General features: G+C 40.3%; 1 protein-coding gene across 2 annotated transcripts in view; it reads right to left on the reverse strand.

Annotated features, from left to right (window-relative positions):
- OSBPL3 (oxysterol binding protein like 3) overlaps positions 1-17,339 on the reverse strand; it is a 260,883-nt gene that overhangs the window by 29,692 nt on the left and 213,852 nt on the right. For both annotated transcript variants that reach the window (XM_082257477.1, XM_082257478.1), the window contains exons 14-16: positions 16,858-17,102; positions 16,557-16,694; positions 6,781-6,844 (exon numbers count right to left, since the gene is read on the reverse strand). In XM_082257477.1, the coding sequence (XP_082113603.1) occupies positions 6,781-6,844; positions 16,557-16,694; positions 16,858-17,102 (447 nt within the window). The remainder of the gene's footprint in view (positions 1-6,780; positions 6,845-16,556; positions 16,695-16,857; positions 17,103-17,339) is intronic.

Here is a 17,339-nt window from a genome sequence, read left to right on the forward strand (position 1 = left end):
TTTTTTTTTTGTAACATACAGTGTACAATATTAAATAAAGAAGAACACAAACTACTAAGCGACACACTCAAGAGAGATAAAAAAAATAAGCAGAAGAGGTAAATAACATTTTGGTAGGCCTGGAGTTCCCCAGAACAATGACAGTACAGTACTACTCACGCAACTTGGGTATACTGGTATTTGTGCCCACTTCTCCTAGGGTGTTTATGTTTTTTTGTATCCCACCTAAACCTGTATTTTCTTGTTACAAATTTGCTCTATGCAGAATATGTTCATTATTTCTGCAATGTGCTGTTTTTAATATGTTTTGTATGACAAAAACCTTTAATAAACACTTATTGAAAGAAAATTTTGGCAAGATATTAGATGCTGCAAAAGAACAGCCTGCAGATAGGCAAAGATTTATTCAAGAAGGGTAATGGTCATTAAAAATGTGTCTGTCTTCCTGACAGTCTTTGAGAGTGGCACCTATTAGATGGTGGTTGAGGATCTGAAGAGGAAGATTCCTACTGAGCCAGGGGAGGCCACTGAGAGGGATATCAGTGGATGCATGTTCTAGCTGAATCCACTGGTTGTATGTACTATGTTTGCACAAGTCTCCAAGATCCTAACCATATACACCACCTTGTAAAATTTGAGATGCAACTAGAATAGAAATATATGGCGCTCAAGGTAACGGTTACATAAAGGGACAGTAAAAACTGGATAATAGGTATAACTAGAGCAAGACTATAGTCATATATAATCCAAAAGTCAAAAAGTAAGTGCGTCCATAAAAAGAAGATGGATGGGCTTCGGATGGGTGTAGGCCATTACATGCAACAAGGGCAAAAGCTCTTCACAGGAGTGAAGTTGACTCTGTAAATCAGGACAAAAAAGGACAAGAAGAGCCCCTCTAAGTGCAGTAGTTTAATAATGGATAAAAGCACAAATGTTCACTCAAATCGGGTAAAAGAAGATAATCAGCTTGTCAGTGCAGTGCATAGTTGCTCCGTGTGGCAGTGTGTCAGGAGATCCAACGCTGGAGTCGGGATCATGGTTAAGCAGTGAAGAGAGTGCCTATGCTCTCGGTCTTCAGGCTCAGCTGACCGTAACCAGCCTGGACCACAGCGTAACAGCGTGTGACATCACCGACGGGCAAAAGGGGAACACAATGCATTTCCAAGCATGCGCGGTGGCCCCATTGAGCATGCACGCTCCTTTCTCAAGTGTCACTTGAAGTGGGGCCGTCGCGCATGCTCTACTCATTACACTGCGGTCCAGGCTGGTTACGGTCAGCTTACCCAGAAGACCGAGAGCACAGGCACTCTCTTCACCACTTAACCACGAGCCCGGCTCCAGCGTTGGATCTCCTAACATACCGCCACAAGGATCAACTATGCACTGCACTGACAAGCTGATTATCCTTTAGCTGATGTGAGTGTACATTTGTGCTTTTATCCATTATTAAAACTACTGCACTTAGAGGGGCTCTTCTTATCCTTTTTTGTAAAAGTTGAGAGGGTGCAGGAAGCCCGGCCAGGAGTCAGGAGAGTTTGATTAAATCTGTGTGCTTTTTGAACACACAAAAAGATAGAGAACTCACAAAAAATGTGTTTAAGGCCCCTTTTACACAAGCGGACTGATATGTTTCACCTGTCAGCTTTTTATGTGGACCCAGTCGGACCCTCCAATCTCCTCTATGGGGCTGTGAATGTCAAAAGACGTGTCCGTTGACATCCGATCCACTAAAATACAGACGGATGGGGATCCATTCCCCATCTGTCTGGTGGATTGGTTCGGGTGGTAGTCAAGTGTAAATGGACAGGCAGTCAATTTACATTCAACTACCCATAGAGGACAGCAGGCTGTGTCTGTGTCCAGTCTGCATAAGTGGAGTGTTCACAGACCAGCCATCCGCCTGCTCAGCGGGGATCAGTGGACAGATTCCACGCTGAGGAGGAAGACTCCAACGGAGCCGCCCGGTGTAAAAGGGGCCTAAGAAATGTTTTCAGAATCCCAAGGGGGAGGGTGTAGAGGAAATGCAGAAGTCCAGGAATGACATTCATCTTAAGGATATTATTCCTCCTGAACCATGACTATTTCTCTACCATTCATTTCCATAGGTCCGGTTTAATTTTTCTTAAGAAAAGAGAGAAACTAACTAAAGAGAGGTCTTTAATCTGATGAGTCAAAAAGATGCCCAAATATATAATATAGTGTTGTGCCACTTAAATGGTAAGTGACTCACAAAAACAAAGCAGAACATTTATATTAAGGTTTTTTTGAAGATTTATCCTGGATAGGTCACTTCATTGAGAAGATTAGGTAGTATGTTGATAGGTTGTCTGAGGAAAAAACAGCAGTTCATCTGCATAATCTGCTACCTTGTGTTCAGTGTTGGACAGAGGCCTTTAAGGTCAGGATTAGACCATATACTACAAAAAAGGGGTTCAAGAGTAAGTATAATGGGCAGCTGTGTCAGGTGCCATTATGTAAGTCAAAGCTGTCAGAAAAGATGTCAATAATTCTCACTGTAGCTATAGGATTGTGAATAAAGTTACCCTATCAATTTCAAGAAGTGAATCCACATTCCCAGATATTGCATTACTGCTGTCATAAATGTCCCGTCTACACGACTGAACGCCTTTTCGGCATTGGTCGAGAAGAGAATCTTGGGTATGGCCTTCTGTGTTGCAAGATGCATCACGTTTAGGGGTCTAGTAGTATTATATTTCACTTCTCTGTAGTGACAAAGCCTACTTGGTCATTGTAGATAAATCATTGGATCATCAGGACCGATAAAGAACCAAATCTCCAAACAACATGAGGAGGCCACACGGGAATACCTTGTTTTATGTTGCATGTACAGAATGCTGGTTTATTACTGAACCCTGTCCCTAAACACTGTGGAGGAATCTATGATATGATCCAGGAGTTACATCAATGTACATTTTACCCTCATGAGTACTGAGGTGGTTACAAAAAATCAAAAGCTTGGAGACTGGAACCAAGGGTTGTACGTACTATATATCTAAAGCCATTGTTTTCTTCATTTTGGATGGAATGAAGAATGGTTAAAACCTCTGCCAGTTTTTTTTTTGTAATACATGTCCTGTATTCCTGTTCAGGTGACAACTCTTTGGACTCTCCCTCAATTTCAGTCCCTGTGACAATGGTCACTAAGACAAATGGAAAGGATGAATCTTCATAACAGTGACACACATCTCAACAAAAAAATGACAGAAGTTCTAACCTCACACCACTCCAATTACTATAGGAAAAAAAGTTTTTAGATGCACTTTAAAGCCCAGTCTCCAATAACACGAATGGTGGATTGTTCTTTTATACCAGGTATTGAACACTCTCCCTTAAGTTTAAAACAGCTGTAGATAAAGCATTATTGGGATTATGGGTATGACTAACATTTCAGCATATCAATAGGTCTAAATAAATTTAATTTCTCTAATGAAGTAGAGATAATGCAATCCTAGTAGTTGCTTCTTATTATAACCAACTTCTAATGTATATTCAAAATCGCATTTACAAACATAATTTCTTCATTAAATTCCATTAGCAGCCATCAGCTCCACGCAGTAGGGAGTTTATGCTATTCGGAAACATCCTGGATCCCAGGATGACACCTGACCCACTAAAAGCTACCGGTAATTGCAGTCAAACATGAGACATCATGATTTCAATTTATCATGTGTAGACAGGTTTCCAGTTTTCCTTTGCTTGCTCACTGGAGTGGAAATATCTTAAAAGTTAGGTTCTAGTGAAAGAGCAAACTGTGGGTTTGAAACACAAAGATGTGAAAAGATTTAATTGCTATATTTGTGATTTTTCTCCAGCTACTTTTGTGATTCATACAACCCTGACACACTGCATAGTTAGGTCAGCGACCTCACTTTTTTTTTTTTGCCAATTCTTTATTTATTCATGCATCATAGTTTGTTACCGTACAAGGCAAAAAAGCTACATTGTATTGTACAATCCTTCATAACGGTGTATAAAGTCAAAGAATACACATATCGAATAGCAGTTTAAACATAGCAATAGTAAACATGACAACTGGTGAATACACCTTAACCAAAGTATTGTTAAGGAAACAGATTGCTCCAGTGACCTCACTTTTGTCTGGTAACATTAAGCAACATAAGTGGGAAAACTCCACACCCTCCTGACTACTGATTAGAATTTGGGGGATCAGAACACTCATGAAGTCATCCATTTGCTTTTCCCTCGTAGGAATCAAGCTTCCAGTGATTGATTGACTTTGTGATCTAGTAAATCTTCAAAGGCTTACAGTGCTTGCTCTCCCTCTCTCAAAAAAATTAGGTCTCTGAAGTCCCCACCTGGATAAAGGGATAGTGGCCAGAGTGACTTACAAGGTGCACTTTAATGCACCGGTAGGGTCAAAGGGACCACAGGATTTGATACAGTTTTATCTGGGATGATTGGGGGTCTTCGGGTGTCACTGGGTCAGCAAGCTGAGGGAAATACAATCCCCCCCCCCTTTGGGATACAGACAGCAATAAAAACCAGGGGGAGATGTCCTTTTATTTCTCTCCCAGTCACAGGAGAACAGAAAGATATGTAAAGTTATCCTAGTAGGGATATATACAGTATCTCACAAAAGTGAGTACTACCCTCACATTTTTGCAAAATATTTTATTATATCTTTTTATGTGACAACACTGAAGAAATGACACTTTGCTACAATGTAAAGTAGTGAGTGTACAGCTTACATAACAGTGTAAATTTGCTGTCCCCTCAAAATAACTCAACACACAGCCATTAATGTCTAAACCGCTGGCAAAAAAAGTGAGTTTACCCCTAAGTTAAAATGTCCGAATTGGGCCCAAAGTGTCAATATTTTGTGTGGCCACCATTTTTTTCCAGCACTGGCTTAACCCTCTTGGGCATGGAGTTCACCAGAGCTTCACAGGTCGCCACTGGAGTCCTCTACCACTCCTCCATGACAACATCACAGAGCTGGTGGATGTTAGAGACCTTGAGCTCCTCCACCTTCCATTTGAGGATGCCTCACAGATGCTCAATAAGGTTTAGGTCTGGAGACATGCTTGGCCAGTCCATCACCTTTACCCTGAGCTTCTTTAGCAAAGCAGTGGTCGTCTTGGAGGTGTGTTTGGGGTCGTTATCTTGAGGGAATCATGCTCTGCTTCAGTATGTCACAGTACATGTTGACATTTATGGTTCCCTCATTGAACTGTAGCTCCCAGTGCCGCCAGCACTCATGCAGCCCCAGACCATGACACTCCCACCACCATGCTTGACTGTAGGCAAGACACACTTGTCTTTGTACTCATTACCTTATTGCCGCCACACACATTTGACACCATCTGAACCAAATAAGTTTATCTTAGTCTAATCTGACCACAGGGCATGGTTCCAGTAATCCATGTCCTTAGTCTGCTCGTCTTCAGCAAACTGTTTGCAGGCTTTCTTGTGCATCATCTTCAGAACAGGCTTCCTTCTGGGACGACAGCCATGCAGACCAATTTGATACAGTGTGCAACGTATGGTCTGAGCACTGACAGGCTGACCCCCCCCCCACCCTTTCAATGCCTCCAGCAATGCTGGCAGCACTCATACATCTATTATCCATAGACAACCTCTGGATGTGACGCTGAGCATGTGCACTCAACTTCTTTGGTCGACCATGGGGAGGCCTGTTTTGAGTGGAACCTGTCCTGAGTGGAACCGCTGTATGGTCTTGGCCACTGTGCTGCAGCTCAGTTTTATGGTCTTGGCAATCTTCCTATACCCTAAACCATCTTTATGAAGAGCAAAAATTATTTTTTTCAGATCCTCAGAGTTCTTTGCCATGAGGTGCCAAAAGTAAGTAAGAGCGATAACACGAAAAAACCCCTGTTCCCCATTCACACCTGAGACTTTGTAACACTAACGAGTCACATGACACAAGGGAGGGAAATTGGATAATTGGGCCCAATTTGGACATTTTCACTTAGGGGTGTGCTCACTTTTCTTGCCAGCAGTTTAGACATTATTGGCTGTGTGTTGAGTTAATTTGAAGGGACAGCAAATTTACACTCTTATACAAGCTGTACACTCACTACTTTATATTGTAGCAAAGTGTCATTTCTTCAGTGTTGTAACATGAAAAGATATAATAAATATTTACAAAAGTGTGTGGGGTGTATTCACTTTTGTGAGATACTGTAAATAAAAGCTTATCTGTGGTTCTAACCCTTCCATATTCTAAAGATACAAACTGGAGTTTTGCCTAGAGTACCACTTTAATTTCCTCCAGAAGCTCCTTCTCTTGTATTTATGTGCCTATGTCTATTAGAGATTTACCTACTAGAGTCAATAGGACTGGCATAGTACTTGGGTATTAAGATAGAAGTGACAACATAGAAGAATAATGGAATTTTATAATGGCAGTTTTTCAGGTGGGGATTGTAGAACAAATTAAAAGTCTGCAGACATACTTTCTTCACTATCCTTCACCATGAACAAAATTATTAAAATCTGGGTGAAATTAGTATATGAAATTCAGTTACCCCACTTCCTTAAAGATGTAGCTGCAACTTTACAATTTGGTCGCCTGTAAATCAGCCTCATTTGGAAAAATAATTTTCTTGTAGCAACCCATAGTATCATATCCATATCATATCATATATCCACTCTGCTGAAGTCAGATCAGTACTGAATGAAATCTGGTTAACTACTGTGGGCTATTGCACTAAGAATTAGATCTCTTTATTAATGTACACGCTAATGATTGTCTTTCGTAGATATTTATGTAATTACCTTGGTATAACATAAATTTGTCAGACTCCGCATGGCTGGCAGATACAGGTGGGTGATGGCTAACCTGTAAAGAAAGTAAAAATAGTGTATAAAAGTCTTTTTAATCTTAACCGCTTCCATACAGAGCAGTTAGACACCCTTCCTGCCCAGACCAATTTTCAGCTTTCAGCACTCTCACACTTTGAATGACAATTGCTCAGTCATGCTACACTGTAACCAAACAAAATTTTTATCATTTTTTTCACACAAATAGAGGTTTCTTTTGGTGGTATTTGAACACAACTGGGGTTTTTTTTTTTCGTGATATATGCAAAAAAAGAGCAAACATTTTGAAAAAAAAACACTTTTTTTTAGTTTCAATTATAAAATTTTGCAAAAAATTAATTTTTCTTCATACATTTGGGCCAAAATGTATACTGCTACATGTCTCTGGTAAAATTAACCCAAATTAGTGTATATTATTTAGTCTGTGTGAAAGTTATTGAGTCTAGAAGCTATGGTACCAATTACTGAAAATTGATCACACCAGATGTACTGACTGCATATCTCCTTTCTTGAGGCCCTGAAATGTCAGGACAGTACAAATACCGACCAAATGACCCCTTTTTGTAAAGTAGACAGTCCAAGGTATTTAGTAAGAGGCATGGTGAGTTTTTTGAAGTTGTAATTTTTTCCCACAATTCTTGGGAAGATTAAGAAAAAATTTTTTTTTCTTTTTTTTCCCACAAAGTTGTCAATTTATAAGCTATTTCTAACACATAGCATGTACACAGCAAAAATTACACCCAAAAATACATTCTGCTACTCCTTCCGAGTATGGCGATACCACATGTGTGAGACTTTTACACAGCCTGGCCACAAAAAGAGACTCCACGTCCAAGAAGCACATTCAGGCGTTCTAGGAGCATAAATACACATAAAACTTTCTTACTACCTATCACACTTTTCAAGGCCCTAGAGCACCAATACAATGGAAAAGTCCACAAAATGACCCCATTTTGGAAAGCAAACACTCCAACGTATATTCTATGAGGCATTATGGGTCGTTTGAACATATCATTTTTTTCCACAGGTTTTTGGAAAATGTGGGAAAAAAATGAAAACTTTTTTTTTTTTACACAAAGTTGTCAATTTATAGGATATTTCTAACACATAGCATGTACACAGCAAAAATGACACCCCAAAATACATTCTGCCACTCCTTTGAGTATGGCAATACCACATGTGTGAGACTTTTTCACAGCCTAGCCATATAGAGGGGCCTAACATCCAAGGAGCATCATCATGCATCCTAGCCACTTGCCTAGGCCTATTTTTGACATTTGGTGTTTACAAGCTAAAATCAGTTGTTTTGCTAGAAAACTGCTTAGAACCCCCAAACATTATATATTTTTTTTAGCAGAGACCCTAGAGAATAAAATGGAGATTATTGCAATATTTTTTATCACACCGTATTTGCGCAGCGGTCTTCCAAACGCAATTTTTTTGGAAAAAATTCACTTTTTTTAATTAAAAAATAAGAAACCAGTAAAGTTAGCCCAATTTTTTTCCATAATGTGAAAGATAATGTTATGCCGAGTAAATAGATACCCAACATGTCATGTTTCAAAATTGTGCACGCTCACGGAATGGCGACAAACTTTGGTACTTAAAAATCCCCATAGGCGATAATTTAAAAATTTCTACAGGTTGCCATCTTTGAGTTACAGAGGAGGTCTAGGGCTCAAATTATTCCCCTTGCTCTAACGATCGCGGCGATACCTCACATGTGTGGTTTGAACACCGTTTACATATGTGGGCGGGGTTTCTGTATGCGTTCGCTTCTGCGCGCGAGCGAACGGGGACAGAGCGCTTTAATTTTTTATTTTTTTTACTATTTATTTTATTATTTTTTATTTTTACACCGTTTAAAAAAAAAAAAAAAAATTGATCATTTTTATTTCTATTAAAAGAAATGTAAATATTCCTCGTAATAGAAATAGGCACGACAGGACCTCTTTTTTGTGAGATCTGGGGTCAAAAAGTCCTCAGATCTCACAAGTACACTAAAAGATAGAAAAAAAAAAAAAAAAATTATTATATAAAATGAAAAAAAAAAAAAAAGGACCTTTAAACCGGTTGCTAGGCAACAACATTTTCCGTAGCTCCGGTCCTCCAAGACCATAGAGTCAAGTGAGGGCAAGCTTGCCCTCACTCGACATCCTGTCTGTGAGGATTCGGGACCGGTGTTCCGTGAAAAAACCATACCCGTGAGAAAACCATACCCTCGTCACTTCCGGAGGGTATGGATTTCTCACGGTACTTTAACTTGCGGCGGCTACATTATAACAGCTCCTCTGCATCATGGCTCATCTCCGCTCCTTCCCCTGTCACTTCCCTGATCTCCGTTAATAAATATAAAAGCGGATCATGGAGCACAGATACACCCGCCGCCGCTTTCATATTTATTAGGGGAGATCAGGGAAGTGACAGGGAGAGGAGAGGAGATGATTGATGTTGCAGCAGAACTGTTTTAATGTTACCGCCGCAAGTATTCGTGCCGTTAACATATCATACCCTCCGAGCATGCGCACTTGTTTTCTTCTTTCTTGTTCAATCACGTCTCCGGGGCTCTGAGCATGCGCTCTGCTGCGCTGCTCTGCTGTTTAAGACCGGAAGTGACGAGGGGTATGGTTTCTTCACGGGGTATGGTTTCTTAACGTTACACCGGATCTAGACAACCACTTTGCCGACGTCATATTACTATGACTCGGTATGGAAGTGGTTAAACCAACAACACTAAAGGAATTAAATCACAAAAATTAAGATGCTATTACAGTTAGGACTACAGGAGCGGCCCAATTGGTGTTATTCTTATATCGAATAAATCGTTCTACATTGGCAGCACAAAGATATTGTGCAAACAAAATAAATAAATAAGTGCTGTGCATTAGAGCATAAAGCTCCTTTGCTGGGACTCCCTTATATAGAATAAAAGCAATTCAATTCATGGCAAATATCTCGGTGTACAAACATGGAGGAGTCCAAGCTGAGTACAATCCCCCAGTGGCATACCTAAGCTATATGGCACCTGGAGGCTGACAATTTTTTGTCACCCCCCAACCCCTTCAAATATATATTTTTTATGGCTTGATTATATTATATACTATGGCCATTAAAAAAATGATGACAAAAGCACTTAATCAGTACTGTATAGACACAACCATATATATATATATATATATATATATATATATATATATATATATATATATATATATATATATATAGATACACACACACACACATATATATATATATATATATATATATATATATATATATATATATATATATACAGTATATATATATACCATAGGTACCTTTCTGAAACAGTGCAAAATAAAAGGATATATAATCACCCAGATTCCAAACCCGTTTGGCACATATGGTACAAGGGCTAAAAAGTGGATATCCCACTATGTCCATGCAACTTTCTAGGTTAATCCTTAGCTTGACACACACCATAAATGATGCCATTCATCTTGCCAGCAGTTAAAACGTGCGATGCTCTGCAGTGGTACCCATAGTAAAGAGATCCACGTTGTCCTTGCGGCTTTTAAAAGGTAAAACAGCAAAAGCAGTATGCAAGAAATTGTTTGAGCACATAAAACTAGGTAAACTATTTTGAAATAAAGTTTTATTCTAAAACTATATCTGAAAATGTTTTACCTAAATGTTTAAGGCCCCTTTCACATGGGCAGAGTAGCCTGTCATTTTTTTTTTTTTTTAGGTGGACCCAACCTCTCTGGAGTGGCAGATGTAAAGGGGCATGTCTGTGTCTGTTTACACCCGCCGACATCCAATCCTATCCGATAAAAACAGACGGATGAGGGATCAGTTCCCCATCCGCCTGGGGGATCGGATGACAACCAGATGAAAAAAGACAGGTGGTCAGTTTGCATCTGACGGTCCATATAGTAAAGCAGGCTCTGTTCCTGCCTTCTCTGCATCAGCTGAGCAGACACTGACTTGTCACCTGCCTGCTCAGTGGGGATCAGCGGAGAGATCCCCTGCTAAGCAGGTGAATCCGCTGGCGGAGACCGCCAGTGTAAAAGAGCTCTTACATGAGCAGTTTTTAATGTATTATGCTCATGCAGCTTGTATGTTTAGCACTGCAGATCCACTCTAGCATTTTTTGCAGCATTGGTGCTGCTTACAAAACAGGGTTTTCAAGTCCTGGGAACAAACCAGACTCGTTTTTTAAGCTCGTGTTGCACTGAAAATGCAAAGTGTTTGCCAATGCATGGGGGTACCATTAAGAATTAATGGCACCCCCTGTGCATTTGTTTAAAAGCAGCGCAATTGTCTGTGTATCAGCAACACGCATGATTTTGAACAAAGCCTTAGACTGGGGCGCCTCAAGAATAAAAATACTTTTCAAAGGCAGCTTGACTGGAAAAAGCTTGTGGAAACCCTGCTCAAAGCAACACATCTAAAAAGCAAACCTTTATTTTGAACCTATCCTTCTGTTAGGCAAATTCTCTATATAATACTAATGGAACATATAGGACAGCATATTTTCATTTGTATGTGTGAGCTCTGCCAGTAATAGGCTCAAGAAGTCCCTAGGACTGTCTTAAAACCAGTACAGTAGTTAACTGCTGGCGGCCTTCGTTCTAACAGTGAACTAGGTGTAAATCTTCTTGTTTCTACAAGGCTAAACAAGGAGAATTATAGCAAGCAAGGAAGACCCCCATAAAAAGCATACTCCCCATTTTTATCTCCTATAAATGTAATGAGAGACCTATGTTTTTTTTAAATGGGGAGTCTGTGTGGTAGAAAGTCTTTTTTGTAGGACTATCAACTACAATGATTAGACTGTTGGAAGCACACCATAAAATTTATATAAGCATTCATGCTACAGTTAAGTAGTTGGAACTATGAGTGTTTTAAAATGATTAATAGGGACACCTTCGTATGTAGATGATCCATAATGGTTTCTAAATGGCCATTACACATACTTATGATTTTCAGTCAGGTTTGGTGACAATCCAGGCGTCTATAGTTACCATTTGACTTTAGCATGTATCCCCCAAGATTTGGTGGTTGGTGGGTTTTTACAGGGTAAGTTCACCTTTGGGAACATGTAACATGTTCCCAATGCTGCAGCCGCTGCCCGACCCCTCTCCTCAGTGTGCCGTGGTAGTTCATTGATTCTTTCGTCAGTGTATCTGCTTCCCATATGGGATAGATGGGCAGACAGATATACTGACAGATCTGCAGGAGACCTGCATGGCACCAGCGATCTGCGGATTGCTAATGCAACGCTTTACAGGATATAAAGAAAAATGATAAATGCACTTTTTTTTTACCTGCATAAAAAGAGTGCATTTCATTTTTCGTTTTTTTTTGTTTTTTTTTTTAGAAAAGTGAACTTATCACTTAAAAGCTATCAGACTATTATTGCTACAAGTTGTGAGTGGCACTTAAGGTGTCTTTTGAATGCAGTGTGATTATGTAACAATATACTAACTGTCCACACAAAACAACCGTTCAGAATTAGAATTATGTGAGAAACTGAATATCTCTTTTCATATACAGTTAGGTCCATATAAATTTGGACAAAGGCACAATTAGTTTTTTCAGATATTTACCAAAACATATTCAAGCTAAAGTTTTATAATGGATATGGGCTGAAAGTGCACACTCTCAGGTATAATTTAAGGGTATATACATCTAAATCGGAGGAAGGGTTTAGGAATTATAGCTCTTAAGAATAGCCATTCCCCCTTATTTCTTCATCAATTAAGCAGGAAAAAGGTCTGGAGTCTTCTGGGTAAACCTTTTAAATGGATTTTGCATTGGAGTCTTCTGGGTGAACCTCCGCTTCTTCAGGACGTTTTGGTCCTGAAGAAGCGGATGATCCACGAAACACGTCGACCCTCATACAAAGATCTAAACTTATCCTGTGTGCTGTAATGTACCTTGTAATTATTAGGAGATGCTGTTTTATGTTGTATAAAAGATTTATATTTTTTAGAAATACTTGTACTGTACACTTTGAGGTGACAAAATAAATATATTCAAAGTCCCACATGCAATGCTCTCTTTTCCTTCCACGTATGATATAGGGATGATACTTCTTTGTCCCAGTAATTAGCTTAAATATTCTTCATTCCCCATATTTCTCCACTCTACAACTAGCAGGAGTGGCCAAATTAACAGTTTGGTACATTCTGAGGAAAGAATGCACTGGGGAGCTCAGAAACAAGGCCTGGACGTCCACGGAAACCAACAGTGGTGGATGATTGCAGCATCCTCTCTATAGTAAAGAAAAACCCATTTACAATATCCAGACAAGTGAAGGACACTCTCCAGGAGGTGGGCGTATCATTGTCAAAGTCTACAATCAAGAGAAGACTTCACAAGAGCAAATACAGAGGTTTCACCACAAGGTGCAAACCATTCATAAGCCTGAAGAAAAGAAAAGTTAGATTAGACTTTGCCAAAAAACACTTAAAAAAGCCAAACCCGTTCTGGAAAAGCATTCTTTGGACAAATGAAACTAAGATTAATCTGTACCAGAATGACAGGAAGAAAAAAGTGTGGAGAAGGCTTGGAACAGCTCATGATCCAAAGCACACAACGTCATCTGTAAAACATGGTGGAGGCAGTGTGATGGCATGGGCATGCATGGCTTCCAGTGGCACTGGGACATTGGTGTTTATTGATGATGTGACAGAAAACAGAAGCAGCCAGATGAATTCTGCAGTGTTTAGAGATATACTTACAGCCTAGATTCAGCCAAATCAAGCAAAGTTGATTGGATGGCGCTTCACAGTACAGATGGAAAATAATCCAAAACACACTGCAAAAGCAACCCAGGAGCTTTTAACCACTTTAATACAGGGCACTTCCCTCCCTTCCTGCCCAGGCCAATTTTCCCCTTTTAGAGCTGTTGCATTTTGAATGACAATTGCGCGGTCATGCAACACTGTACCTACACCAAATTTATGTCATTTTCCCCCCACAAATAGAGCTTTCTTTTGGTGGTATTTGATCACCTGTGCGATTTTTACTTTTTGCTAAACAAATAAAAAAAGACCGAAAAGTTTGAAAAAAAAAAAAGTTTTTTTGTTTATGTTATACAATTTTGTAAATAAATAAGTTTTTTCCTGCACTGATGAGCACTGATGAGACTGCACTGACAGGCACTGATGAGGAGGCACTGATGGGGTGGCACTGATGGGGTGGCACTGATAGGCGGCACTGATAGGCACTGATATGTGGCACTGATAGGTAGCACAGATATGCAGCATTGGTGGGCACTGATAGTCGGCACTGCTGGGAAATGATAGGCGGCATTGATGGACACTGATAGGTGGCACTGACGGGCACTGATAGGTGGCACTGACGGGCACTGATAGGCGGCACTGGTGGGCACTGACGGGCAGCACTGATGGGCACTAATGGGCACTGATAGGTGGCACTGGTGGGCAATAATGGGCACTGGTGGGCGACACTAAAGGATGGCAATGATGGGCACTTGTGGGCAGCACTGATAGGGAGGACACTGGTGGGCATCACTGATGGAGAGGGCAATGGGGGGCTCCCTGAGCCCTGATTGCCATCCCTGGTGGCCATAGTGGGCATCCCTGGGGTCATAGTGGGCATCCCTGGGGTCATAGTGGGCATCCCTGGTGGATCTAGTGGCATCCCCCCCCCCCCGAGGGTCTGCACTGGTAATCAATGATCTGATTACCAGTGCCGACCCCCCCCCCCCTGTCAGGGGAGCCGCCGATCGGCGCTCCTTTACTCGTGCCTGTCAGGCACGAACTAAGGAAAGCCGATCAACGGCTGTTCCTGTTTTACTATGTGACCAGCCGTGATTGGACACGGCTGATCACATGGTAAAGAGCCTCCGTCAGAGGCTCTTTACCGAGATTGGAGATGCAGGGTGTCAGACTGACACCTCGCATCACCGATCGACGCTCTGCGCGCCCCCGGGGGGCGCCCAGAGCTGTGTTATCCTGCCGCCGTCATATGACGTCCGGTCAGGATAACACAACCACATTCCCGCCGTCAATCTGTAATAGGGCGGGCGGGAAGTGGTTAAAGGAAACAACGTGAAATATTCTGCAATGGCTTAGTCAATAACCTGATCTCAACTAAAATGAGCATGCATTTCACTTGCTGAAGGGAAAACTAAAGGCAAAAAGACCCACAAAGAACTACTGAAGACAGCGGCAGTTAGAGCCTGGTAAAGCATCAGAAAGGAGGAAACCCAGTCTTTGGTAATGTCCTTGGGTTCCAGAGTTCAGGCAGTCATTGCCAGTAAAGGATTCTCAACAAAATATAAAAAATTAACATTTTATTTATGATTATATTAATTTGTCCCATTACATTTGAGACCCTGAAAAGGGAGGGACTGTGAATACAAATGGTTGCAGTTCCTAAAATTTTTACTTGATAATTATGTTCGACCCCTTGAATTAAAGCTGAAAGTCTGCACTTGTTTTGTTTCCTTTTCATTTTATTCTAGTGGCATACAGAATCAAAAGTATAACAATTGTGCCGGTGTCCAAATATATGGACCTGTGTGTATATATATATATATATATATATATATATACACACACACACATACACATACATACATGACACATGCATACACAATAAAACTGTGCAAGCTTACTTATGAAAGATGATCTTTTATCCCTGTATTTGCTTTGTAGCCAGAGGGGAAAAGATCACCTGAAATCTGACAGCTGGTTTCCTTGTCACCCAGCTTCTGAGAGTAAAGCATTTTTTGCATAAGCCAGTTGTGACTGATTCTCTTTAGGTGTGTCATCTTGAAGAAACATAGCACTATACAACCGAATGTTCCATGTTTAAAGCCCAATCAAACTTTCAGTTTAAATAAGCTAAATACTTTCCAGGTGTCTTAAAAGGAAAGGTGCAATTAACAGCTTTTACTTTTTTAATCAGCCACTGTCTCGGTAGTAAAGCCAGTTTCCTGCCAGCATGCTACACATTCAGAACCCTTGCTCACTGTGTGGAAGCACTGATCTGTTTGACACTTCCCTACTGAGTCAAAGCCAGAGCTCTTCAATCAGCAAGGAGCATGAGCTTTGCTAATTACTGGGCTGTAGGTCTGATTTAGCAGGGAGCATTGGACCTCTGCAATAAAACCACTGCTTTCCCACAGAGAGCAAAGGCCCCAATTCGCAGCTGCTGGCAGGGGACACGCTTTCATACTCAGGATGGGGCTACTTTGGAAAGAAAATTAACAATAGGACATTGAACACAATTTGTTTTAATGCACCTAGAATGTTTTAGGCAAATTTAAACCTAAAGTTCAAATGAACTTGAATACATTTTCAGGGATCAAAACTTTCTCAGGGACAGCATTCTTGGCGATAGCATTTATGTCATGGGTCTTCTCCCCTCAGTTCCCTGTTGATTAGCTGTTCTCAAATCCACTCTGAAGCATAGCTCTTCAAAAAAAAAAAAAAAAGCCATTTTGGAAAATCTCCATTTCCTTTTTTTCAGTATGATGTTGCTATGGAGTCCAACATTACAAAAGGTAATAGGATTTAAAGATCAGAGCTGCCCTGTGCCAAACAAAGATCAACTGCTCGGAGTAGCTTTGCTAATTTCATCACATTTAGTTATTACTTTAGTCAGCTAATGTAAAATATGAAAAATATAGCTGTGTGTCTGCCTATTTTTTTACCTTTTATCAAGCAAAAGAAAAGCAGCAATCTGGCAGAATATTAGCACTTGTATATTACCTGCTCAGCAATGAACCTGAATCCTTTCTCTTCACTTATACATTCATAAGTCTCTCCAAGTACAGGATTAAATGGCTTGCTACCAGCCCTGTAGAAACTAGGTGCATATGCAGATACTGCAAAGGTGGCAATATAAACCTGTTAAAAAAAAAAAGTCAAAATTGGATTTTGTTTGGAGTTTAAAAGCAAACTACAACACTGAATCCAATTGGAAGCTTTTACTGAGAACTCCCTTATTTTATACATTTTCTATACTTTTAGAAATTATTCTTATCCTCTAAAAATATTCTCATTTATGTACCATTCTTTCAAATGGATCCTGAGTCTGAGATGCTTTGCTTAGCAATTCACTATATTCCAGCTCCTCACACAGCCGCTGTAGAGTGTTAAGGGGCTCATTCAGTTGTACTGGCATAGACACTTTAGACAAGTCCTTTCCAATGTTGTTCCGAAGAATGTTCCACAGACTGATATTACTTGTGTTTGGGCACGGAGCGGGAAGACATGTTCGATGCTTTGAAAATCCATCTACTACAGAAGACCCATCTACAACAGAAGAAACAAATGAATATGTTCAAACAATTTCTGTGATGGGTAATCATTTTCAAAGGTTTTTTAAAAAATAAATAAAATATTATATTATATATACAAAGAATTTATATTTCCAGAAGTCACCGATTCCTGGACACAGGAAGTGAAAAAGAGGAGGAGAGGGAGGAGAGATCGGTGAGATATGCTTTCCAGTAAAGAGAACCCCAGTAATATCTGTACTCCAGGACACAA

This window comes from Pelophylax lessonae (genome assembly GCF_965119305.1).
Source record: "Pelophylax lessonae genome assembly, chromosome: 5".
Lineage (NCBI taxonomy): Eukaryota > Metazoa > Chordata > Amphibia > Anura > Ranidae > Pelophylax > Pelophylax lessonae.